Genomic DNA, 25,325 nt, shown 5'->3' with positions numbered 1-25,325 from the left:
CAGTAGGGTGTTCAGCGGGTGTAATACCGTAGACAAATTTGGTAAGAATTTGTGGTAATACTTTACCAGCCCGAGGAACGACCTCAGTTGTGACACATTTTCCGGTGCTGGAGCCTTGACTACTGCCTCAATCTTGTCAGGGGACTTATGTAACCCCTCTTCATCGATGACGTGGCCGCAATACGAGATCTGTTTCTGGAAAAACTCGCACTTGTGGTGATTAGCTCGTAGCCCATATTCCTTTAATCTGGCGAGCACCTTCTCCAAGTTAGCGAGGTGATCACCGTCATTTTCGCCCGTGACCAAGATGTCGTCCAAATAACACTGGGTCCCTGGAATCCCTTGCAGGACCTGATCCATCGCCCTTTGCCAGATAGCCGGAGCCGAGGCTACTCCAAACACCAGCCGGTTGTATTGATAGAGACCTTTATGGGTGTTGATCGTAAGGTAATGTTTCGAAGCTTCTTCTACCTCCATTTGCAAGTACGCCTGGGCTAGATCAATTTTGGTGAAGCGTTTACCACCAGATAGCGAGGCGAAAATATCCTCAATTCGTGGAAGCGGATATTGCACCGTGTGAAGGACTGGGTTCACTGTCACCTTAAAATCCCCACAGATGCGGACCTTTTTTGGTTCCCCAGGCGTATTACTCAACGACCTCTTCATTACAGGAACGATGGGTGTAGCCCACTCGCTCCAGTCCACTTTGGACAGTACTCCTGAACGTTCCAACCCTTCCAGCTCTGCTTCAACCGCTGGTCTGATCGCATAAGGCACTGGTCTGGCCTTCAGAAACTTTGGGCTTGCATTTTCCTCTATTTTAATTGTTGCTGTTATTCCTTTTAGTGTTCCTAGTCCCTCCTGGAACACTTCTTTTGTGTCAGTTAGCATTTTTGACAGTCGTCCAGGTGTGACGTCGTCATCCTTTTTGGCCTCAACCTTCAGTGCCTGTATGGAATGCCAATCTAATTGTATCTTCCAGATCCATTCACGTCCTAGCAGTGGTGGTCCTCCATTTGGCAATACATATATATCCATTTTAGGTATTTCCTGACCTTTATATGTCACTTTCACCCTTATTTTCCCTTTGGGGTAGACTTTTTGCCCCGTATACGTCTTCAAGACAATCTCTAGCTTTCAAGGGTATGTGTGAAAATAGCCGCTTGTAGTCTCTTTGATTTATGACTGTTAGAGCTGACCCTGTGTCCAATTCCATTTCCACTTGGACTCCGTCTATCTTGAGTGTAATCCAGATAGTCTGGTGATCCTCCATTTTGGTTACGTTATGTAGTTTCAGACAACCCAGCTCCTTGCTTCCGGAGTCTGTGTCACTTTTCTGTTCGTCTGAACCACTGTCCATCACCTGATGTACCTTTTTGTACTTCTCCTGTGGAGATTTCTTACTGTCGGTTTTCTTCCCAGACCTGCAGACTCTTGCTATGTGTCCTGCTTTCCCACACTGTCTGCACACTAGGTCCTTGAACCAACAATCTTTCTGGTCATGTGTTGTTCTGCCACAGCGATAGCACTTCCCTGTTCCATAGGTCATTTCGTTGGTGCCATATTCTTGCGGACTCCGTTGTATCTCTGCAGCGCCCCTTGCAGCTGCTTCGTGTGATACTGCCATACTGAAAGCTTTGTCCAGCGTAAGGTCCTTTTCTGATAGAAGCCGTTTCTGGGTTCCTTCACTTTGTAGCCCACACACAAACTTGTCCCTTAACGTGTCTGCTAGTCCCGCTCCAAACTGGCAGTATTTCGATAGCTTGCGCAGTTCCGTTAGGTACTCAGCATTGCTTTCGTCTTTGTGTTGGTTCCTTTTATGGAACTTAAATCGTTCTGCTATCAGCAGCGGTGTGGGGTTTAAGTGGTCCTGTAGGATTTCTACTATGCTTTCAAAATTCTTGTTTACCGGCTTCTCTGGGGTTATTAGATTTCACAGTAACCCATAAGTTTTTGCACCCATGGAATTTAACAGAACCAGCGCATTATTAGCATCTGGCACTTCATTTGCCCTGCAGTACACCTCAATACGTTCCACATATGTCGCCCAATCTTTGACTTCATTGTCGAACGTAGAGATACTGCCACTCTTCGGCATCCTTGGTTGTGCGTTAACTATCACCAATGGCGCCTCCCGCGCTTCCCCTTCTTCTCCGCTGGCACAAAATGGCGTCTCCCGCGCTTTCCTTCCTTCCCACGCTCGCCCGTCTTCTCCACTGCAGCTTCGCAAAATGGCGTCTCCCGCGCTCTTCCTTCTTCCCCGTGGCTCAATGGCGTCTCCCACGCTCTCCCTGCTTTTATCAAAGCCTGTATGTGAAGATTAACAGCTTGAGGTCGGTAATGGAGAGCTGCCTACGGAGCCATACTCCCATCATCAGTCAATGGCCCAGAAATTCGGGTCAGGGGCTTCCCATGGGTGCAAGCCTCTGACCTGCACTTACCTAGCGTGCCGGCCGTTGAGCTGTGGGCCCGCGTGGGATTCTGATCCTGGGCCTCCTCCAACTGCCGGCGCGCAGTGCTTGCGTATCCCAGGGGCGCAGTTAGTTCGATGCGTCCCCTGGGATCACGTGGGCCATGGAGAGCCAATGGTAGCAGGGAATGCCCATTCATAAAATTGACAGGAAGAGCTGTCAAAACTATGAATACTATAAGCCCCAAAACAGCACTAAAACTTCAAATAATTTTTTTTTTTAATCACATTTTTAAAATAACCATAAATTACATAAAATAACTATTTTAAACAATTTGAATTTTTGAAAAAATTAATTACATTTTGTAATGGGGTTAAAAATAAACTTACCTTTCTTTAAAGTATTAAAAAATAATAAACTTGTGGAAAAAATGTTTTAATTTTAATTAATTCACCACTTACCTTGTTAAAAGCAGGCCTTGCGCCTGCTTTTTACATGTGTAACTCCTGGAGACTTACCCTCCTGGAGAAACCTGGAAAAAAAACGTAAGTTCCATGCGCACGCGCTGCCTCTCCGGCATACGCGTTCGACCTCTGAACCCCTTTCTTTAAGGGAACGGAAGTTCCGGTTTCCCGCGCATGCACGAAACCGGCACGTCCGTTGGGCCTACGGGTGAGTACCCCGTGCGTACTCACCCGTGGAGACCCGAATTTCTGGGCCATTGTCTTTACAAGATGAAAGAGTAAGGAGAGAAAATTGATGGGGTTAGAAAGAAAAGCCCTGTACTACTTTGCTCATCTCTATTCAATTTTATAATCCAGATGGGATATCTGTGGAAAGTTTGGTGCATGTTAAACAATGCTCGGCATGCGGTCACTGAAAGCTGCAAAGGCAAGTCAACTCAGACAGGGTTAATTCTATCTGCATTGAGCAGATTCAAGCCAAGATCTCAGAGATGAGGACAAGACCAGGTTTACTGTTGGGTTATTGATCAAAGCATTAACAGCCTGTCTGAAGCATGTTCTCATTAGAATGTGGTGCTTCTGATGAATTTATTCTAAACATTTATGTGATATCAGGTATTTCTTCATTCAGATCATTAACAACGTACCAGAGATCAAAAGAAAACCTTTGAGGGTTACATCAAAAGGAATTTCTTTCAAACTATATATGCGATGCTCTACAGCTCAATTGTGAGAAGTTATTTTCCAGTGAACCACAGTGCTTACATAGTAAAAGCTTTATAATAAATGCAGGCTCCTAAATGCTGACACTTGTGCCTAATGCTGTATTGTTTTGTAGGTCAGGTAGCCTGCATTAACGAGTTGGCTTCATGATGCTTCAGATGAAGCCATATCACCTCACATTTATACTGTATTTCGTTGAAATGACTCACAAAACACAAATGATGGTGCATGCATGTGCTCAGTAAAATCATGTTGTGACATATATCTAAGCCATGACATTTATTTTGTCCAAGTCTTGTTATCTACAGCGTAAATCAAACAGTGTGGTTCAAAGAAACTAGGGGACTTTACTCTGCATCAGCACATTGAAACTAAGACTTTACTCTGCATTGACCCTATGAAACAGTTGCACTGTTGGAGGTGCCGTCTTTTGGATGAGACGTTAAACTGAGGCTTCTCTGCCCGCTCGGATAAAAGAGCCCATGTCACTATTTTGAAGAAGAGCAGGGGAGTTCTTCCCAGTGTCTTGGCCAATATTTATCCCTCAACTAACACTAGAAACAGATTATCTGGTCATTGCTGTTTATGGGACCTTGCTATGCACGATTGGCTGCCGCATTTCCTACATTACAACAGTGACTACACTTCAAAAGTTTTTCATTGGCTGTAAAGCGCTTTGTAACATCCCGAGGTTGTGGAAGACGCGATACTTTCTTCCTTTCAACAATTCTCTTGCAAACTCAACACCGATCGGAGATCAAATCTATGGAGTATCCTACCCTATGTGGCTCACTCTATTTTATGTAATTGATCATCTCAAGGTCCCCAATTTTCATTGGTGAATAAGAGTAATGTGTTTCCATTTTCTAGATGTACAAAAGAAATCAAAGCATTGAATAAAACCTCTAGTCATCATTTCAAATATAGTTAACACCTTTTGAGTTGAAGTTCTGTAGTATTCTTTAACTATTTTTATCAGCATGCCAATGTTCTGCATAAATGCTATTCAAACCATGAAAGGAAAAAGCTACAGTAATTTTTTTGACAACTACAATTGGTGTAATTGTGAAGCATGAATGACTAGATTGTTCTGACCCTCTTCCTCACCACAAGAGGTGGAAGAATTACCCATCCATTCATGGCAGGTGTGTGTCATACATTAATTAATTAATATTCATCGATTACCTTTGTGGATTTCTTCAGCTCAGCCATCTTTTCACAGACATCCTCTCAGGTTCAATGGGTTCACAAGGCAGAAATCACTAGCTCATAATTACTTCACCTCTCTGGCGAAGGAGGGACAGCCCTCTATCCTGTAGATTGTGCCCCTCTGTTTCCCAACTCCTCAAAGGACTATCTCTTCCTTTCCTTTCCTCCTGAAACAAAATTGCTCAACGAACAGCTGTACTGTTTTGATATGCACTAATTCAAAGCCTTAGTACTTTGATAGGCATCGGGTAGGATTATTGTAGCTAATATTTCATTGGCTCCTCATGTAGAATCATTATAGCACTACACCATTTCATCCAAAATAATCAGAGTAAAGTTGTGCATTATAATCCTGAAACCATATGAGCAGTACTCAGTTGATCTTTCACTAGTATGAGAAGGTGGGTAGTGCAACGAGACCTGGGTGTCCTTGTGCACCAGTCACTGAAGGTAAGCATGCAGGTGCAGCAGGCAGCTAAGAAGGCAAATGGTATGTTGGCCTTCGTAGCGAGAGGATTCGAGTACAGGAACAAGGATGTCTTGCTGCAGTTGTACAGGGCCTTGGTGAGACCACACCTTCAGTATTGTGTGCAGTTTTGGTCGCCTTATCTGAGGAAGGATGTTCTTGCCATGGAGGGAGTGCAGCGAAGATTCACCAGACTGATACCTGGGATGGCAGGAATGACGTATGAGGAGAGATTGGGTCGATTGGGCTTATACTCGCTGGAGTATAGAAGAATGAGAGGGGATCTCATTGAAACTTATAAAATTCTAACAAGACTAGACAGATTAGATGCAGGAAGGATGTTCCCGATGGCGGGAGAGTCCAGAACCAGGGGTCACAGTCTAAAGATAAGGGGTAAGCCATTTAGGACAAAGATGAGGAGGAATTTCTTCACCCAGAGAGTGGTGAACCTGTGGAATTCTCTACCACAGAAGGCAGTTGAGGCCAATTCATTAAATATATTCAAGAAGGAGTCAGATATATTTCTAAAGGCTAAAGGGATCAAGGGATGTGGGGAGAAAGCAGGGACAGGGTACTGAGTTTGGATGATCAGCCATGATCTCATTGAATGGCGGAGCAGGCTCGAGGGGCCGAATGGCCTACTCCTGCTCCTATCTTCTATGTTTCTATGTAGGGTTTTCTATTAAAAGGACACATTCTGGAGCATGGTTGTTCTTCAGTTGAAGCTAAATTGAAGGCATTTTTAATTTTTCCAGAAGGAATTTGTGCCTTTCCTTGCTGGTTCCAGAACATTGATATTCATTAGTGTTCAGACATTCTTGCAAACTTGTTCCTGTTAGTTTACTTTGATGTACCATAATAGAATTTGTGCGACTTAATTGTCTTCTAGCAGAACATGCCTAGAAAATGTTTAGGGCGCTGACTATGCTTCTATCTTACTTTCATTTCTCCCTCCACTTCTCCTGAAGGCACTGACTAATCCTGTCACGCAAATTGATGGGTGCGAACAGTCCTCATAGAAACATAGAACATAGAAGATAGGAGCAGGAATAGGTCATTTGGCCCCTCGAGCATGCTCTGCCATTCAATGCGATCACGGCTGATCATCCAAATTCAGTACCCGGTCCCTGCTTTCTCCCCATACCCCTTGAACCCTTTAGCCTTAAGAAATAGATCCAACTCCTTCTTGAATATATTTAATGAACTGGCCTCTACTGCCTTCTGTGGTAGAGTTCCACAGGTTCACAACTCTCTGGGTGAAGAAATTCCTCCTCATCTCTGTCCTAAATGGCCTACCCTTTATCCTTAGACTGTGACCCCTGGTTCTGGACTCCCCGACCATCGGGAACATCCTTCCTGCATCTAGTCTGTCCAGTCCTGTCAGAATTTTATAAGTTTCAATGAGATCACCTCTCATTCTTCTAAACTCCAGCGAGTACAAGCCCAATCGACCCAATCTCTCCTCATACGTCATTCCTGCCATCCCAGGTATCAGCCTGGTGAATCTTCGCTGAACTTCTTCCATGGCAAGAACATCCTTCCTCAGATAAGGCGACCAAAACTGCACACAATACTCAAGATGTGGTCTCACCAAGGCCCTGTACAACTGCAGCAAGACATCCTCGTTCCTGTACTCAAACCCTCTCGCTACGAAGGCCAACATACCATTTGCCTTCTTAACCGCCTGCTGCACCTGCATGCTTACCTTCAGCGACTGGTGCACAAGGACACCCAGGTCTCGTTGCACTTCCCCTTCTCCCAATCTATTGACATTTAGATAATAATCTGCCTTCCTGTTTTTGCCACCAAAGTGGACAACCTCACATTTATCCACGTTATATTGCATCTGCCATGTTTCTGCCCAATCACCCAACATGTCCAAATCATCCTGGAGTTTCTCGGTGTTAAGTCTGTGTGTTCTAGTTGTATTTAAGATTAATTACTGACACAGACTACAAGAATAACGTTTCAACAGGTCTTTACTAGTTGGAGGTCAGGGCTATACTAACAGCAATATCACTACACAGTACTTGTATACCAGTGGTCACCACCGGTATTACGTATACAGCAGCCAGAGAAAGTAGTACATCTCTTAAGGTGGAACAGGCTTAAGTTCTCTTAAGGTGGAACAGGTTACATACACCACACTCGGCATCCTCCTCACAGCACACACGCCCACCCAGCTTTGTGTCGTCTGCAAATTTGGAGATATTACATCTAGTTCCCTTGTCTAGATCATTAATATATATTGTGAATAGCTGTGGCCCAAGGACCGATCCCTGCGGTACCCCACTAGTCACTGCCTGCCACTCGGAAAAGGACCCGTTTATTCCAACTCTTTGCTTTCTGTCTGCCAACCAGTTCTCTATCCAAGTCGATACCTTGCCCCCAATCCCATGTGCCTTAACTTTACACGCTAATCTCTTATGCGGGACCTTATCGAAGGCCTTCTGAAAGTCCAGATAGACCACATCCACTGGTTCTCCCGTATCTATTTTACCAGTTACATCCTCAAAAAATTCCAGTAGATTAGTCAAGCACAATTTACCTTTTGTGAATCCATGTTGACTTTGTCTGATCCTGTCACTGTTTTCCAGGTGCTCTGCTTTTATAATGGACTCTAGCATTTTCCCCACTACCGATGTCAGGCTTACCGGTCTGAAATTCCCCGTTTTCTTTCTACCACCTTTTTTGAATACTGGGGTAACATTAGCTACCCTCCAATCCATGGGTACTGTTCCAGATTCCATCGAATGTTGGAAGATGATCAGCAATGCAACTACTATTTCTAGGGCCACTTCCTAAGTACGCTAGGATGTAGATTATCAGGCCCTGGGGATTTATCGGCCTTCAATCCCATCAATTTCCCTAACACCATTTCCTTACAAATACTGATTTCTTTCAGTTCCTCCCTTTCATCAGACCCTATGTTCCCCGGCATCTCTGGGAGGTTATTTGTGTCCTCCTTTGTGAAGACAGAACCAAAATATGTATTTAGTTGGCCTGCCATTTCTTTGTTCCCCATTATAAATTCCCCTGATTCTGACTGAAAGGTACCTACGCTTGACTTCACCAATCTTTTTCTCTTCACATATCTATAAAAGCTTTTACAGTCAGTTTTTATGTTCCCTGCAAGCTTACTCTCATTCTATTTTCCCCTTCTTAATTAATCCCTTTGTCCTCCTTTGTTGAATCCTAAATTGCTCCCAATCCTCAGGATTATTGCTTTTTCTGGCCAATTTATATGTCCTCTCCTTGGATCTTATGCTAGCCTTAATTTCCCTTGTTAGCCACGGTTGAGTCACCTTTTTTGTTTTATTTTTGTGCCAAACTGGGATGAACATTTTCTGTAGTTCATCCATGCAGTCTTTGAATGTTTGCCATTGCCTATCCACCGTCAACACTTTGAGTGCCATTCCCCAATCAATCCTACCCAACTCGCGCCTCAGACCATCGTAGTTTCCTTTATTTAAATTTAGGACCCTAGTCTCTGAGTCACTACTTCATTCTCCATCTTAATGAAGAATTCGATCATATTATGATCACTCCGACCCAAGGGGCCTCGTACAACAAGATTGCTATTTAATCCTTTCTCGTTACATAATACCCAGTCTAAGATGGCCTGATCTCTGGTTGGTTCCTCGACATATTGGTCCTGGAAACCATCCCGTAAACACTCCAGGAATTCCTCCTCCACAGTATTGTTACTAATTTGGTTAGCCCAATCTATATGTAGATTAAAGTCACCCATGATGACTGCTGTGCCCTTATTGCACGCTTCTTTAATTTCCTTTTTAATGCCATCCCCAACCTCCACCTTACTGATTGGAGGTCTATATACCACTCCCACTAACGTTTTCTGCCCCTTGGTATTTCTCAATTCTACCCATACAGATTCCACATCATCAGAGCTAATATCCTTCCTTAAAATTGTGTTAATCCCTTCTTTAACCAGTACTGCTACCCCACCTCCCTTTCCTTTTAGCCTATCTTTCCTGAATATCGAATACCCCTGCATGTTGAGTTCCCAGCCTTGGCCATCCTTGAGCCACGTTTCTGTAATCCCAACCAAATCATATTCATTTACCTCTATTTGCGCAGCCAATTCATCCACCTTATTACGAATGCCCCTCGCATTAAGACACAAAGCCATCAGGGTTATTTTTTTCACACTCTTAGACCTATTAGAATTATTATTTACTGAGGCCATATTTGATTTAAACCGTTGATTTCTCTGACTGCCACTTTTGTTTTTTTCCTTCCTTTTGCTTTTATCCTTGTTTCCCTTTCCTCTGTCCCCCTGCTCAGGTTCCCAACCCCCTGCCATCTTAGTTTAAACCCTCCCCCAGAGCACTGGCAAACACACCCCCTAGGACATCGGTTCCAGCCCTGCCCAGGTGCAAACCGTCCAGTTTGAACTAGTCCCACCTCCCCCATGAACCGGTTCCAATGTCCCAGGAACTTGAATCCCTCCCCCTGGCACCATTCCTCTAGCCACGTATTCATCTGAAATATCCTTCTATTTCTACTCTGACCAGCACGTGGCACTGGTAGCAATCCTGAGACTACTACCTTTGAGGTCCTATTTTTAAATTTACCTCCTAACTCCTTATATTCAGCTTTTATGACCTCATCCCAGTTTTTACCTATATCGTTGGTACCTATACGCACCACGACAACTGGCTGTTCACCCTCCCCTTCCAAAATGTTCTGCAGCCGCTCTGAGACATCCTTGACCCTTGCACCAGGGAGGCAACACACCATCCTGAAGTCTTGTTTGCGGCCGCAGAAACGCCTGCCTATTCCCCTTACAATAGAAGCCCCTATTACTATAGCTCTACCCCTCTTTTTCCTCCTGTCCTGTGCAGCAGAGCCACCCCTGGTGCCAGGAAGTTGGCTGCTGCTGCCTTCCTCTGATAAGCCATCCCCCCCAACAGTACTCAAAGCGGTGTATCTGTTTGAGAGGGGGATGTCCACAGGGGACCCCTGCACTACCTGCCTGCGCCTAGTACTCTGCCTGTTGGTCACTCGTTCCCTTCCTGCCTGTCCAACCTCTACCTGCGGTGTGTCTAACTCGCTAAACGTGCTATTCACGACATCCTCAGCATCGTGAACGCTCCAGTATGCATCCAATCACAGCTCCAGCGCCGCAATGCGGTCTGTCAGTAGCTGCAGCTGGATACCTTTCCTGCACACGTAGTTGTCAGGGACACAGGAAGTGTCCCTGCGTTCCCACATAGCGCAGGAGGAGCATACCACGTGGCCGGGCTGTCCTGCCATGACTTACCCTTTAATTAATTGAAATTAAATTAAATCAATCAATCCCACCAATTACACTATCGTTAAACGGTTTACCAACAGTCCCCGTTACACCAGAGAGACCTTAGTAACTATAAACCACAGAGTTAAAGTTTAAAAAGAGAGAAATACTCACCAACCAATCACCTACCTGCTTTTTGCTGACGTCACACTTCGATTACTTTTTACTTCTCTCCCTCCCTCTGAGCTCGGAGACTGGAGACTGGTACACCTACCTGGTCTCGGAGCCGCTTTTATCCACCGCCGCTCAGCCGCCTCGTCCCTCGCAGGTCCGCCTGCCTGCCGCCGCTGCTCTGTGGCCTACCTGGTCTCGGAGCCGCTTTTATCAGCCGCCTCGTCCCTCGCAGGTCCGTCTGCCTGCCGCCGCTACTCTGAGGCCTACCTGGTCTCGGAGCCGCTTTTAGCCGCCGCCACTCAGCCGCCTCGTCCCTCGCAGGTCCGCCTGCCTGCCGCCGCTGCTCTGAGGCCTACCTGGTCTCGGAGCCGCATTTCACTGCCGCTGCTCAGCCGCCTCGTCCCTCGCAGGTCTGCCCGCCTGTCGCCGCTGCTCTGAGCTCACTCAAGTGGTTGTTTTCATGCGTGAGGGTAGGCAGTGAGTGCCAGCAGTGTATTTGATTACATAATTGATTACATAACGCACCGCAGCTCACCATATCTTTCTGTCACCTGATGTTCATGCATGCACTTTCTAAACACGGACTGGGCATTTAAAAAAATATATGTATGTAGATCGTTCATACTCGCACTAACAAACAGCCCTACTTTGTGAGCATGCTATTTTGCACCTGCGACCAGCTTCTATTTTGCGCAAAGACCAGCAGACCATTCTCATGCACACGCATCCTTTTTTAAAATTTAGCTTTTAAGAATCAGATCTTTTCAAATATCACTATTCAAAATCAGACAGGTAGTCTTCCTAACTGCCCAGCAGGAACTACTAGACATGCTGAGCAACAAGAACAATGGCTGTTTTTCTCTTCTCCCTAGCTCAAGCATACTCATTGTAGCACTCAACTGCTGTCGTAAGATCTGTTAATTCAATACAAAACCATCGATCGAATGTGGGATTTTCCTGGTTTACATGGATCATTACCTCTGTTTTATTTTTATGATGATCTGCACTAACAATGGAAAATATTTGTGCGTTCTGACTAAGTTGACACTGTAAAGGCTTTCTACTTTCTGCATTGGCCTTGATACAGTAATCAAGATACGAGTACAAGTAAAAGATGAGTAAATTATTGTTATTCTTGATATGCATATAGCGTATTATATGATAGAACCAGGCTTCACCCCAATTGATGTCCTCACTGTTGTGTGGAAATTCCTTCAGAATATTTTGACTCAATGCTTCAGCTTTTCCTCAACTTATTGTATTCAGATCATCGCTAAATGTTTTTCATTTGCATTAGTGTTCTTGAGTGATTAAGTGTTTGTTTGTCCTTCAGTTATAATTGTTGGGGAGTACTGGTGCTTGATTAGGCAGTAATGGTGGTTTTGCCTTGGTTTTTAACTTTGGCCTATTGTGTACCCTCCCTCCCTTTACACTACCATTGACAACTGTGCCTTCAGCCTTCTTAGCACCACATTCTGGATTTCCCTCCCTAAACCCCTTTGTCTCTCCACCTCCTTCTCCTCCGAGGCCTCCTTAAAATCCACCTCATTGTCCAAGCTTTTTGATCACCCCTCCTAATAATTCCTTCTTTATCTGAAGCGCCTTGGGATGTTTTTTCTATGTTAAAGTCACCATGTATTTGCAAGTTATAGTTTTCATGCTTGTCCAAGATTTTGTTCTGCACATATTTTTGTCAGGTAAGAGTTCTGGTGCATAATCAACAAATAGTGAAAGTTCTGCTGTTTTTGGATTTTCTGTTACCTGACTTCAGGGGAGTGGGACATTCTTCCTGTTTGCGTATCATCTATCGATGTGCTTTCATTCATGAAGGGCTAATTTAAAAATTAATGTAATTACAGGAAACTTTGGTTTATCCGGAGGTTATATGTCCGGAATACTCGATCTAACGGCAAAAATCAGGAGCCGTTTTCTATGTGTTTTTAGTTCTCATTGCTTTTTTTTTCCCAGTCAAGCACTGCAAGGTCTGTAGCTATAGCAACAGCTTCAGCTACAGACGCTTGCAGCTGCAGCCGACTGTTTTGAAGCTGTTGCTAAGCAAGAGGGTTTGTTGATTCATACGGAGCTTCTCAGTTCCGTATGTTTAAACATTAACTCTGCTATGTCCAGCACTTTTGATGTTACGGCACCAGCTCGGTCCCGTCAGTGCCGGATATCAGAAAGTTTCCTGTATGTTAAATGTGTGGTGTATCGACTTGTAAATGATGCTCTTTATAATGGGTTTGTTTAAAAACCCATTATCGTCCGTCACAAATGTGTACAGTTTGATTCTATCGCCTTACTAGAGATATTTTGGATCATTGCAATACTTTTAGTTTGACATAATTTCTATATGTCATTAGGTACCTATATAAGGAACATTGCCATTTTAAATGATTTTTGTAATATTGAAGTATTACAAACTTCTGGTTTAGAGGATGGTTGGAATGTGCTCCAGGAGGCTTGCTCTAGGAGACTTGCTCCCAGGCATCCCTACACACACCGCCAAGGTTTACTACTCTTCGTATACATCAGTGTATGGTGATGTGTGTTTAAAAGAATTGTCTTTTCTCTCTTCAGAAACTGAGGGAACCGCTGCGTATTTCCAGCATTCTTTGTTTTTATTTCAGATCTCCAGCATTTGGGGTTTAATATGTTATTCCTACTACGAACAGGAGCCTCAGTCTCCCAAGTAAAGTGCAGCAGTTTACACCACTGTGCTCTGGCCAGAAACTGGCCAACTTTAAGAAAATTGACTGATCTGTCCTTTGGACACTGTTTGTCAAGTTACTGTAACTTGCTGTGCAGGTTAACAAGGCTATAAAAATGCAAACTAAGCACTGGGGTTCATTTCTAGAGGAATAGAATTGAAAAGCAGAGGTTATGTTAAACTTGTATGGAACTTTGGTTAGATCTCACTTTAGAGTACTGTGCATATTACAAAAAGGATATAGAGGCACTGGAGAGGGTGCAAAAACAATATACAAGAATGATACCAGAATGGAGAGGTAATAAATATCAGGAAAGACTTAACAGGCTTGGGGTTGTTTCTCTAGAAATGAAAAGGCTGAGGGGTGACCTAATAGAGGTCTTTAAAATTTGAAGGGGTTTGATAGGGATTAGATGCAGAGAAGATGTTTTCAGTAGTGGGGGAGTCCAAAACTAGGGTCATAAATATAAGGTAGTCACTAATAAATCCAATAAGGAATTCAGGAGAAACTTCTTTACCCAGAGAGTGGTTAGAATGTGGAACTTGCTACCACATGGAGTAGTTGAGGCGAATGGCATAGATACATTTAAGGGGAAGCTGGACAAGTACATGAAGGAGAAAGAAATAGACTGATATGCTGATAGGGTGGTAGGAGGCTCGTGTGGAGCATAAACACCAGCATAGACTAGTTGGGCCGAATGGCCTGTTTCTGTGCTGTAAGTTCTATGTAATGTAATGTACCAATGATAAACTTGAGGGTCCAACAAGAGGAGCTTTTGACAAGATGGATAGCTACATTCCTTAGTTTTCTGCTAGAAAGAACACAAAAGGAAGTCATTGAATCTGGTAGAATTATTACAGCTGTATATAAACAGACATAAATGATTTTGTATGCAACATCCACAGGCAGAGTCCAGGAGCTGGGGATGGAGGAACATTTACTCAAGTGCTAAGACCAGCAACAGGCAAGTGAGTTTTTGAGGAAGACAGTTACAGTTCTGCATTGCAGACCAACCACTCAGCGTTGTTTCTGCCCCTGCCCCCAACCATCTCCCCAGTATAATGTATAATATCAACAGGCTTGGGGTCATTTGTGGTATACGCTGTATATATGGTAACGGCAAGGAGCCAGGATATATTTGAGCTCTATTATGTCTTTCTCAGTTCCCAATGTTTTGGAATTTATTCTGATTATGTCGCATGGTGGATTCCAGTTCACCAGTAGCAACGCCAAGACAACTGAGCATGCGCAAATTTGTATATGTGCGGCTGTTTAAAAGTTGTGATTACATCTTTAGTGTTCTGGCCATGGACTTTCCCCAGTTGTGGGGGAAGATCTGTACAACAACTTGCATTTTCTACTTGGAGGTAGAAAAACATCCCATGGTGTTTCACAGAACCAAGGAAGGAGATAGTAGGAGGGGCGATCAAAAGCTTGGGCAAAGAAGTGGGTTTTTAAGGAGGGTCTTGAAGGAGGAGAGGGAGGTGGAGAGGCGGAGGGAATTCCACAGTGTGGGGCCTAAACGGCTGAAGTCGTGGCCGCCAATGGTGGGGTGATGCACAAGAAATACACCTACAAACCAGTATGTGAAAAATGCATTGCCTTCCTCTCTGCATGGGCTTAGCCCACTGTCGGCAATGATAAATGATTATGATAAAATTATGATAAATGTCAGGTTCATAATACAGTAGAGAATCAAGCAGAATAGAGAGAGTGCAAAGGAAAACTAAAAAAGGAAATAAAAGGGACAAAAAGCATGTGAGAGAAAAGATAAGCAGGTGAAATATAAGGGAACACTAAAGTATTGTATAAACATATAAAGTGTAAAAGGATATTCAAAGGAAGGGTGGACCTATTAGGGACCAAAAAGGAATTACATAGAGTGTACAGCACATAAACATGCTATTCGGCCCAACTGGTCCATGCTGGTGTTTATGCTCTACATGAGGAAATCTTGTGGACGCAGAGGGCATGGCTGAAGTACGAAATGAGTACTTTGTATCTGTCTTTACCAAAGAAGAAGATGCTGCCAATGTCATTGTAAAGGGTGGTGCAAGCAGATTCAATAGTAACTTTCAAAATGAAATTGGATATATGCTTGAAAAGGACAAAATTGCAGTTATGGGATTGCATAGCTCTTTCAAAGAGCCAGCACAGACACGATGGGCAGAATGGCCTCTTTCTGTGCTGTGTGATTCTATGATTACGTTCTGTGCCATAGGTGGGCTTCTGTGGCCATAGCACCAGACCATTGAACCAAGTTAACAAATCTGTATATTAAGTAGCTGTGGTACTCAAGGATTGGTACCTTCAGGTTGTGTTGTCCAGAGTAATGCACATACTTATCTGCATAGTACCCCTGTACTCTAGTATGTGGATCCATACTATCTGTTACACTGGACCTTTTAGTCAGGTGTCAAATTAATTGAATAGGCTGAATTAATTTGTGCTTTGCTCTAAACGTATGTGGGGAATTAATGGACCTGCTACAGTGTGATACAATATTTCTGATAAAACGCTGCAGCTTTGTTAAGTAGAACTGCTGCGGGAAATCCTGAAGCAATGCTCTGAATTACAAACCTCTGCATCTGGTATTCCAATATTCCAACTTTTTTATGGCAATAATACTAGTTAAAAGTTTGGCAAATGACTTCTTTTGTGCAAAAATAAGACTAGATTTACAGCTGTTTCACTTCATGTCAACAATTCAAAGTGTATTTAAGTATTCTTCTGTTCTGCAATTCTAAACATTCTATACTAAGAGAAATTGACTCAAAAGTCCATCTTTCCCAGGGTCTTTTATTCAGCTGGAGGGCCTGTTGTGAAATGTTTAAGAGGTCTTTAACACTTAATAGAATGAAGCACACCTGAACAAATGACCTGATTTCATTAATTCACAGCAGTGAGATAATTATGCATGTATCAGCAATCTGAAAGGGAAAAAAACTGCTTTTAATGAGAGTTTCAAATCTAGGTTGCTTCCTAGAAATGTTGCTCATTGTAATTGTTTTATAAATTAGTTTCCCTCTGATTGGAAAGTGGGTATTGCTTAAACTCCATAAAGACTAGCTCCAGGTTCAACTCCATGTTGAGTTGTTTGATCTCCGAAAGAAAGACATGCATTTATATATCGCGTTTCATGAGGTCAGAATGCCTCAAAGTGCTTTACAGCCATGAAGTATTTTGAAGTGTAGTCGCTGTTGTAATGTAGGAAATGCGGCAGCCAATTTGCGTACAGCAAGGTCCCAGAAACAACAATGAGATAATGACCAGATAATCTGTTTTAGTGATGTTGGTTGAGGGACAAATATTGGCCTGGAAACCGGGAAGAACTCTCCTGCTCCTCTTCAAAGTAGTGCCGTGGGATCTTTTATGTCCACCTGAGAGGATAGATAGGTCCTCGGTTTAACGTCTCATCCAAAGGACAGAACCTCCAACAGTGCAGCACTCTCACTGAAGTGTCAGCCTAGATTTTGTGCTTAAGTCTCTGAGTGGGACTTGAACCCACAACCTTCTGGCTCAGAGGCCAGAATGTTACCAACTGAGCCACGGCAGAGATAGGCCTCAGCATTCCTGGGTAGGGAAGAGGAAATCAGCCAGCGTTCATGCACTTGGTCACTATTCAGTGATTGCTACTGGAAAATACCTATTGTTGAGTCTGTGGTTTCAATTGCAGTTATACTGAATAACAGGACACAGACTACAGAAGTAAGTAAACAGGTCTTTAGTGATTGAGGGTCAGGGCTGAACTGGGATACACTTTGCTCTGCAGTGTTTATATACCGGTGTGGTCACCACCGGTACTACAATGTACAGGAGCCATCAAAAAGTAGTCCATCACCTTAAGGTATCCTCTTAAGGTGGCACAGGTTACATACACTACAATTCCTCCCCTTTTAGCTTAACAGTGTACACCCCAAATTAAACATTACATGGATAACATATATACAATTTACACACAACTGTTCAAAGGTTCAGTCTCTGAGGAGGCCTCCTGATCCGGCCCGGATAACGCCTTTCAGGGGTCTCTGGTTCTCGTTGCTGGGGTGGCTCATCCACTTGATCTCCTATGGATTGAACATCATCAGGTACGTTCGAGTCTGAGGTAGATGCTACAGGCTCAATAAGTTCTTCAACTGGTGTCTCTGCCGTAGACATGGGGTCGACCCTTGTTCTCGATTCCACAAGTTGGTCAGCATGACGTCGTATTACGTTCTCTCCAACGTCTACCGTGTACATCAAGGGTCCTTGTCATGCACGAATTGTTCCAGGTTGCCATTTATCATCCCTATAGTCCCTGGCCAACACTGGTTGTCCTATTTCAAAACTACGAGTGGCCTTGTTATTTACATGCTGGAATTGCTTGTTTTCGACTTCCCTTCGCACATTGGGTTTTAACAAATCCAACCGGGACCGTAACCTTCTGTTATAGAACATTATGGCAGGGCTTTGATTTGTCACTGAATGCGTGGCGTTTCGATACGCCATCAGGAAATTGTCCACCTTGTGTTGTAGTGGAATATGGTCTTCACTCATGGCCTTTATCGCCTTTTTGAGCATTTGAACAAATCTCTCGGCCAACCCATTTGTAGCCGGATGATATGGGGCAGATGTATAGTGTTTCACCCCATTCTTTTTCATGAATTTCTGGAATTCTTCTGACACGAACTGTGGTCCGTTGTCTGAACATATTTGCTCCGGCAACCCATTCCTTGCAAATATGGTTCTTAGAACTGCGATCGTCTTCTCAGAGGTAGTGGTCGACATCTTAATCACTTCTGGCCATTTAGAATGTGCGTCTACTGCTATCAAAAACATGGAATCCATGAATGGACCTGCAAAGTCGATATGCACACGTTGCCATGGGGCTGAAGGCCATTCCCACGGATGCAGCGGTGCAATTGGAGGTGCATTTTGAACTTTTTGGCACCCTGAGCAGCTTTTAGTCAGATCCTCTATTTGTTTGTCGATACCTGGCCACCACGCATAACCCCTAGCAAGGCTTTTCATCTTGACTCCCCCCAGATGACCTTCGTGCAATTCTTTCAGAACTCTCTCTCTTAATTTTGGAGGAATAATCACCCTTGTTCCATACATCAATGTTCCTTGACATACGGACAGCTGTTCTCGTCTGGCTGAGAATGCTGGTAACAGTGGTTCGCCATGTGCTGGCCATCCCTTCACTGTCAAGTCGTAGACCCGAGACAGTGTCGGGTCATTTCGGGTGACTGGTAAGCATTCGATGATGGTCGAGTGAAATATCTCTACAGGGTCAACTGCCGGTGCCTCTTCCGCTGTAGGTAGTGGCAGGCGCGACAGCCCATCAGCATTACCATGTTGTTTTGTACCTTTGAATTCAATATCATATTGATGTGCCCCTAGGAAAAGGGACCATCTCTGAAGCCTGTGCGCCGTCATTACCGGAACACCCTTCTTAGGGTTGAAAATGGAAACCAACAGCTGGTGATCTGTCAGCAGCGTAAACTTTTGGCCTTGCAGGTAATGGTTAAATTTCTTAACTCCCCACACGAGGCTGAGAGCCTCCCTATCTATCTGAGCATAGTTGCGCTCAGCGGAGGTCAATGATCTGGATGCAAAAGCGACTGGCCTTTCCGAGCCATCTGGAAACTTATGTGAGAGCACTGCCCCGATACCATATGGAGAAGCATCACAAGCTAAGCGAATAGGCAGCGTTGGGTTAAAGTGAGCCAACACTTCCTTAGAGGTGATCAGTGCTTTGCTCTTTTGAAAAGCCCGCTTACAGTCCTCGCTCCACTTCCATGGTACTCCCATTTGCAAAAGAGTGTTTAGCGGGTGTAACACCGTGGATAAATTTGGAAGAAACTTATGGTAATAGTTAACCAACCCGAGGAACGACCTCAACTGGGATACATTCTCCGGTGCAGGAGCTTTTACAACAGCTTCGATCTTGTCAGGTGACTTATGGAGCCCCTCCCGGTCAATGACGTGGCCGCAGTACGAGATTCGCTTTTGCAAGAACTTGCATTTCTGGCGATTAACTCTGAGCCCATATTCTTTCAATCTGATGAGCACCTGCTCCAAATTCGCGAGGTGATCGTTATCTCCTGTAATTAGGATGTCATCCAGGTAGCATTGTGTGCCTGGAATTCCCTGCAATACCTGCTCCATGGCCCTTTGCCAAATCGCTGGAGCCAATGCCATTCCAAAAACCAGTCTATTGTACCGATATAAGCCCTTATGCGTGTTGATCGTGAGATACTGACGTGACGCTTCATCAACTTCCATCTGTTGGTACGCCTGCGCCAGGTCTGTCTTAGTGAAGTGTTTCCCGCCAGACAGCGAAGCGAAGATATCTTCAATCCGCGGAAGCGGATATTGCACCGTGTGAAGAACCGGATTAACAGTGATCTTGAAATCGCCACAGATGCGAACCTTCCCAGGTTCCCCCGGCTTGTTGCTCAACGAACGCTTCATGACAGGAACAATGGGTGTAGCCCATTCGCTCCAGTCCACCTTGGACAGTACCCCTGAACGGTCTAGCCCTTCCAGCTCTGCTTCCACAGCAGGTCGTATTGCATAAGGCACCGGTCTGGCTTTGAAAAATTTTGGGTTTGCATGTTCTTCAACCTTGATGGTTGCCGTAATTCCTTTCAGTGTTCCAAGTCCCTGTTGGAACACCTCCTTAGCATCGTCTAAGATTTTGGACAGTCGTTTAGGTTTGACGTCGTCCTCCTTACAGGCATCTACAGTCAGTGCTTGTATGGAATGCCAGTCCACATTTATTCTCCGGATCCATTCCCGTCCCAGTAGTGGCGGACCTCCATCAGGTAACACATACAAGTCCATTTTCTGAAATTCTTTACCATTGTAGACCACGTTTACTTTTATCTTTCCTTTGGGGTATACTATTTGCCCTGTGTATGTTTTCAATACAATCTCCATATCCCTCAGGGGAATGTGCGAGAACAACCTTTTGTAATCTTGCTTATTCATGACCGTTAATGCTGACCCAGTGTCCAATTCCATCTTCACTTGGACTCCTGCTATCCGAAGTGTGACCCAGATAGTTTGGTGGTCTGCTGTGTTACCCACATTATGTATTTTCAGACAACCCAGTTGCTTACTGCTGGAGTCTGAATCCGTCTTCTGTTCATCCGAACTGTTCTCTGTCACCTTGTGTACTTTTTTGTACTTCTCCTGCGGTGACTTTTTGCTGCTGGTCTTCTTTCCTGACCGGCATACTCTCGCTATGTGACCAAGTTTGCCACATTGCCTGCATTCTTTATCTTTGAACCAGCACTGGTTCTGGTCATGCGTTGTCCTTCCACAACGATAGCACTTTACTGCGCCCAATGCCATTTCATTGGTGCTGAATTCCAGTGGCCTTTGCTGTATCTCTGCAGCGCCTCGTGCTGCTGCCTCGTGGGATGCTGCAATGCTGAAAGCTTTGTCCCGCATAAGATCCTTTTCCTCCAGCAGTCGCTTCTGGGTTCCTTCCCTTAGGAGCCCACACACAAACTTATCTCTCAGTGCGTCTGCTAGTCCTGTTCCGAACTGGCAGTACTTTGATAACTTGCGCAATTCTATTAGGAATTCAGCGTTGCTTTCTTCTTTAAGTTGAATTCTTTTGTGGAATTTAAATCGTTCCGCTATCAGCAGCGGCATAGTAACAATATCCGCGAAACTCTTCCCTACCGGTTTGTCTGGTGTTACAAGGTTCCTTAATAACCCGTACGTCTTCGCACCCATTGAGTTTAATAGGGTTAGTGCTTTCTTATCCTCCGGTACCTCATTCGTTGTACAGTAAACTTCGATGCGTTCCACATAAGTGGCCCAATCTTCCACATCGTTATCAAAAGCAGTGATGTTACCCGTTTTTGGCATCCTTGCTGAGTTTCTCCTTCCCCTTTGGATATTATTATTATTTTTTTTTTTTTTCAAAATGGCGGCTTTTCCCACGCTTGTCTTCTTCCCCCGCCGACTCAAAATGGCGATTCCCGCGCTGTTGCCGTCCACGCCTCCCAGCGGTCCTTTATTTTCCCCTGCGTTGCTGCTCTTGTTCTCCTGCGGTCCCTGTGGCCATAAACGCTTTTCTGGCTGCTGCGCGTCTCTGCCCGATTGCAGTCCAGCCCGACACCGGCTGCGGTCGTGTTCTCCGCCCTTTTCGTCGTTTTCCCTCCCCTTCTCCCCTGACAACTCGGCCGACTTCCCCCCCGTGCCGCTCGATCGGGCTTACCCGCTGCTGTCGTAGAAGGGATGCTCACTGATGCTTGACTTCGTGGTCAGCAAACCAACCCGGGTTTCCGATGGCCTCCCGTGCGATGCAGGATGTTGAGAGCGGATGCCCTTTTTCGACGCCCGTTCCTGAGGACGAAGCTTCCTTTGATGCAAAACTGCCGCAAGGTAAGATCAGACTCGTCGCCACTGTTGAGTCTGTGGTTTCAATTGCAGTTATGCTGAATAACAGGACACAGACTACAGAAGTAAGTAAACAGGTCTTTAGTGATTGAGGGTCAGGGCTGAACTGGGATACACTTTGCTCTGCAGGGTTTATATACCGGTGTGGTCACCACCGGTACTACAATGTACAGGATCCATCAAAAAGTAGTCCATCACCTTAAGGTATCCTCTTAAGGTGGTACAGGTTACATACACTACACCTATGTGTGGGTATTGGATGAGGACAGGATCCGGTTTGGCAGTGATTTCCCCCCCCCCCCCCCCCCCCAAATCATCTGTACCAGTGCTCTCTGTTCTGGTTGGCGTGAAGATTAATCATGTGGGCGAAATACTGCAGGATTGGCAGTGCTTTGAGCAGCAACTCAATGCCTGCCATCTTTATGATTGAAATGGGTGTGTGGTTAGCCAGGGATGATGGATCCTCATTGAATTATTGCTGCCATTTCTGTAGTTAGCACTATTCTATTATAAGAGATGTTCTCATTTGGCACTGGGAAGCAAAACATTGCCAACTCCTGTGGCTGTTTGGCAATAGGTACACACCACTGTTCAGCTCGTTTCGTATTTTGGTCAAGTTCCTCCAGAATATGAAAGTGTTTAATTTGTTGCTGAATTTCCATTCAAACTCTTTATTCTCTTTGTGCAGCTCTGACTCTGATATTTGTAGAGATCCTCAGTATTCCCAGGAACCCGCAGAATCAACAACCATGTGAGTACAATATTTCGGCATTTCACGGATGTTGCTTTTCATTTTCAAGTTGCATTTCCTGACCTTCCTTTATTCATTAGGAATAATTTGAGCAAAATGTTGTGTGAGATAAATTCTCAGTGCATTAGCATATGTTTAAACCCTGCCAGCTAACAATTCCTTACTAAAACTCTTAACTTTGTTCTTAAATAATTCCATTTCTTGAACTGCATGGTGTCATACTAAACCCGATAACAGCGTAGCTTTATATAGCGTGTGTAACAGAAGGCTGCAGGTGAGGTGAGGATGTGGATTCACAGTGGAAAGGTTAAAGATGGAGATCTTGAAGAAGAAATTGTCGTGGAAAGTAGACAATCATGGCTTTTGAAGAAGAGCTGGGGAGGGTGGAATAAGTTGAGGTGTATGAATAAAGAAAATGTGCCAGAAGAGTAAGGGAAGAGGTCAAGATGGGACCTGGTAATGAAAGTCATGCCGCTGTCACAATGGGTAGGGTAGGGAATATTGTGGAATGTATAGCTAACTGGGGAGTCTTCGGTGAGTGGACACATCTCACCATATGTGACCAGGCCCAGAATATTGATTCACTCATCCAAGATGAAGTTATGAATAGGAAGTGCACTCATTTCAAGGAGTGAACATTCTGGAGGGTGACACAGAGAGGGCCTGTGGCAGAAGAGTGAACGGGTAGGATTAACCCCAGGCAAATGTACTGGCCAGGATATTTGTCAGGAGAGGGGATGAGCTAGCTGAGATTGCTGCTATGGGTGAGCCTGCAACATGGTGGGCATGTCTCAGAATGCCTAGGATGGAGCAGAGAGAAACAGTGGGCACGTCCAGGAGGAACTCGAGCCTTTGGTGGTGGCAGCAGATTACAGTCGAATGGGTTGGGAAACCAAGAAAGATGTGTTGCAGAGGATAAGGAAGGAAGGACTGGGGAGTGCGAGTATGGCTGGCAGAAACTGGAGGGGGATAAGAAGGTTACAGGTTCGATCCCCAGTCTGTGCTGTTTGCTGATTTCAGCAAGACAGCAATATGGCTATTAAAATTAATTCCAGTACTTCTGTGTTAAAATGGGTTTAGGAAGAAATTACCCAGCACTCCTGCTCCTAATTGTGATCCTGATAAAAAGTGCATGACATACAAGGCACAACTACTCTGCGGTGATGCCCTCCATAATTGAATAGCCCACCAACGCTCATTGCCTGGGCTGACACTTGAGCGAGTTGCTAGAGGGTTGGAATTGCCTGTGGAGCCGGTGGATCCAGAAGGGGGCAGAAAAATGGAAGGAAATAAATGTTATCACTCCCTTCTTTTAATATGAAGTGGATGATGTCTGGCTTTGAACAGATGGCAGGAACAGCTCAGCTGAATTCCAAACATGAAACAATGACTTGAGGGTTAATTTCCTCTGGTGGTTCACTGTTTAATGCAGTCACAAGAAATTCCTTTGTCCACTATTTTAACACAATCATTAGGGTTAAGGAATTTTGTACAAATGCATGAAAACCCCATTAATTGGTAATGCAATTTTCCGTACCCTCTGTTATTTTAGTCCCTCTTTTTGAGTGTTTAGTGGTGTCTTTTGGGTAGTTTTGTGTAGTGGATGCATGCCTAATAGGAACTGGAAAACAGCAAGATGAGTGATGAGAAGAACTCTCTCTTTCCTCTGCAGAGTAGTATTCATGTGAAATTGTATCCACTTGGAGGTTGGTGTCTCTCAGAAGATTGAGTGGGTTGGATGGAGTTCCTGACAGGGCAGGTTGCACATGGTTTGTGGAGGGAATGACGCAGTTGGGCCAAACAGTCTTTTCCCATTCCAAACGGGTCATTCTTAGCTTAATATAAATGTGGAAACTTTGCAACCGTGGTGCTGTTTTTCTTTTAAAAAAAAAATAAAAAAACCCTGTCTGCTTCATGATTAATTTTATTTCAAAATCAGTCATTTATACTGAAACAGCACTGTGCATCTGCCAAAGGTGGTCTAGCCTGAAGTGAGGTTGCAGGATTGACCTTGTGCTGGGCAAACGTTGAGCCGTTTTTGATGAGCACACTGAAATTGCCTGTGGTATCTGGGAGTCCTGCCACCAGCCGCACCACCTGGAAATCATAAACCTGGAATACAGTTTGGTATTAGTGATGAGAATGAAGTACCCAGCATTCTCTTCTTCAGTCAGCTTGTTAGTTTCCTACTCTTCCTTCTGATGACTAAAAGTATACCTGAGAGATTTAATTTAATTTATGGTCTCCGCCTTGGCTCAGTGGTAGCACTCTCGCCTCTGAGTCAGAAGGTTGTGGGTTTGAGTCCCACTCTAGCGACTTAAGCACACAATCCAGGCTGACTCCAGCGCAGTACTGAAGGAGTGGTGCACCGTTGGAGCTGCCGTCTTTCGGTTGAGATGTTAAACTGAGGCTTATCTGTTCTCTCAGATAAAAGATCCCACGGCACTATTTCATAGATGAGCAGGGATGGTCTTCCCAGTGTCCTGGCCAATATTTATCTTTAGTACTTTAGAGTTAGTCAGTGGTCAGGGACAGGAGTGTGTGACTGTGAGTCAGGAAGGTATGTGGACCCAGGATATAGCCTCAGCTCTTGACCTTGTCCAACAGATACGAGGTACTTGCTGCCTAGATGGATGAGAACAAGGACTGCAGGGAGGATGGGCAAACTGATCACGGCAACATGGTACAGGAGGCCATTCAAGTGAGGGGAGTAAAAAGGAATGTGGTAGTGATAGGCGACAGTATAGTCAGGGGGCTAG

The 25,325-nt window shown here is 44.6% G+C and overlaps 1 protein-coding gene across 1 annotated transcript in view; it reads left to right on the top strand.

Moving 5' to 3' along the window:
* Positions 1-25,325, top strand: part of rad18 (RAD18 E3 ubiquitin protein ligase) — a 358,590-nt gene that overhangs the window by 275,843 nt on the left and 57,422 nt on the right. Inside the window, exon 8 of the mRNA XM_086001346.1 lies at positions 22,504-22,566. Within this exon, the coding sequence (XP_085857472.1) occupies positions 22,504-22,566 (63 nt within the window). The remainder of the gene's footprint in view (positions 1-22,503; positions 22,567-25,325) is intronic.

This window comes from Somniosus microcephalus, chromosome 11 (genome assembly GCF_052327205.1).
Source record: "Somniosus microcephalus isolate GS21.2 chromosome 11, FLI_Smic_1.0, whole genome shotgun sequence".
Taxonomy (NCBI): Eukaryota; Metazoa; Chordata; class Chondrichthyes; order Squaliformes; family Somniosidae; genus Somniosus; species Somniosus microcephalus.
Note: the sequence above shows the minus strand (reverse complement) of the source record. Positions and strands in the feature narration are given on the sequence as shown.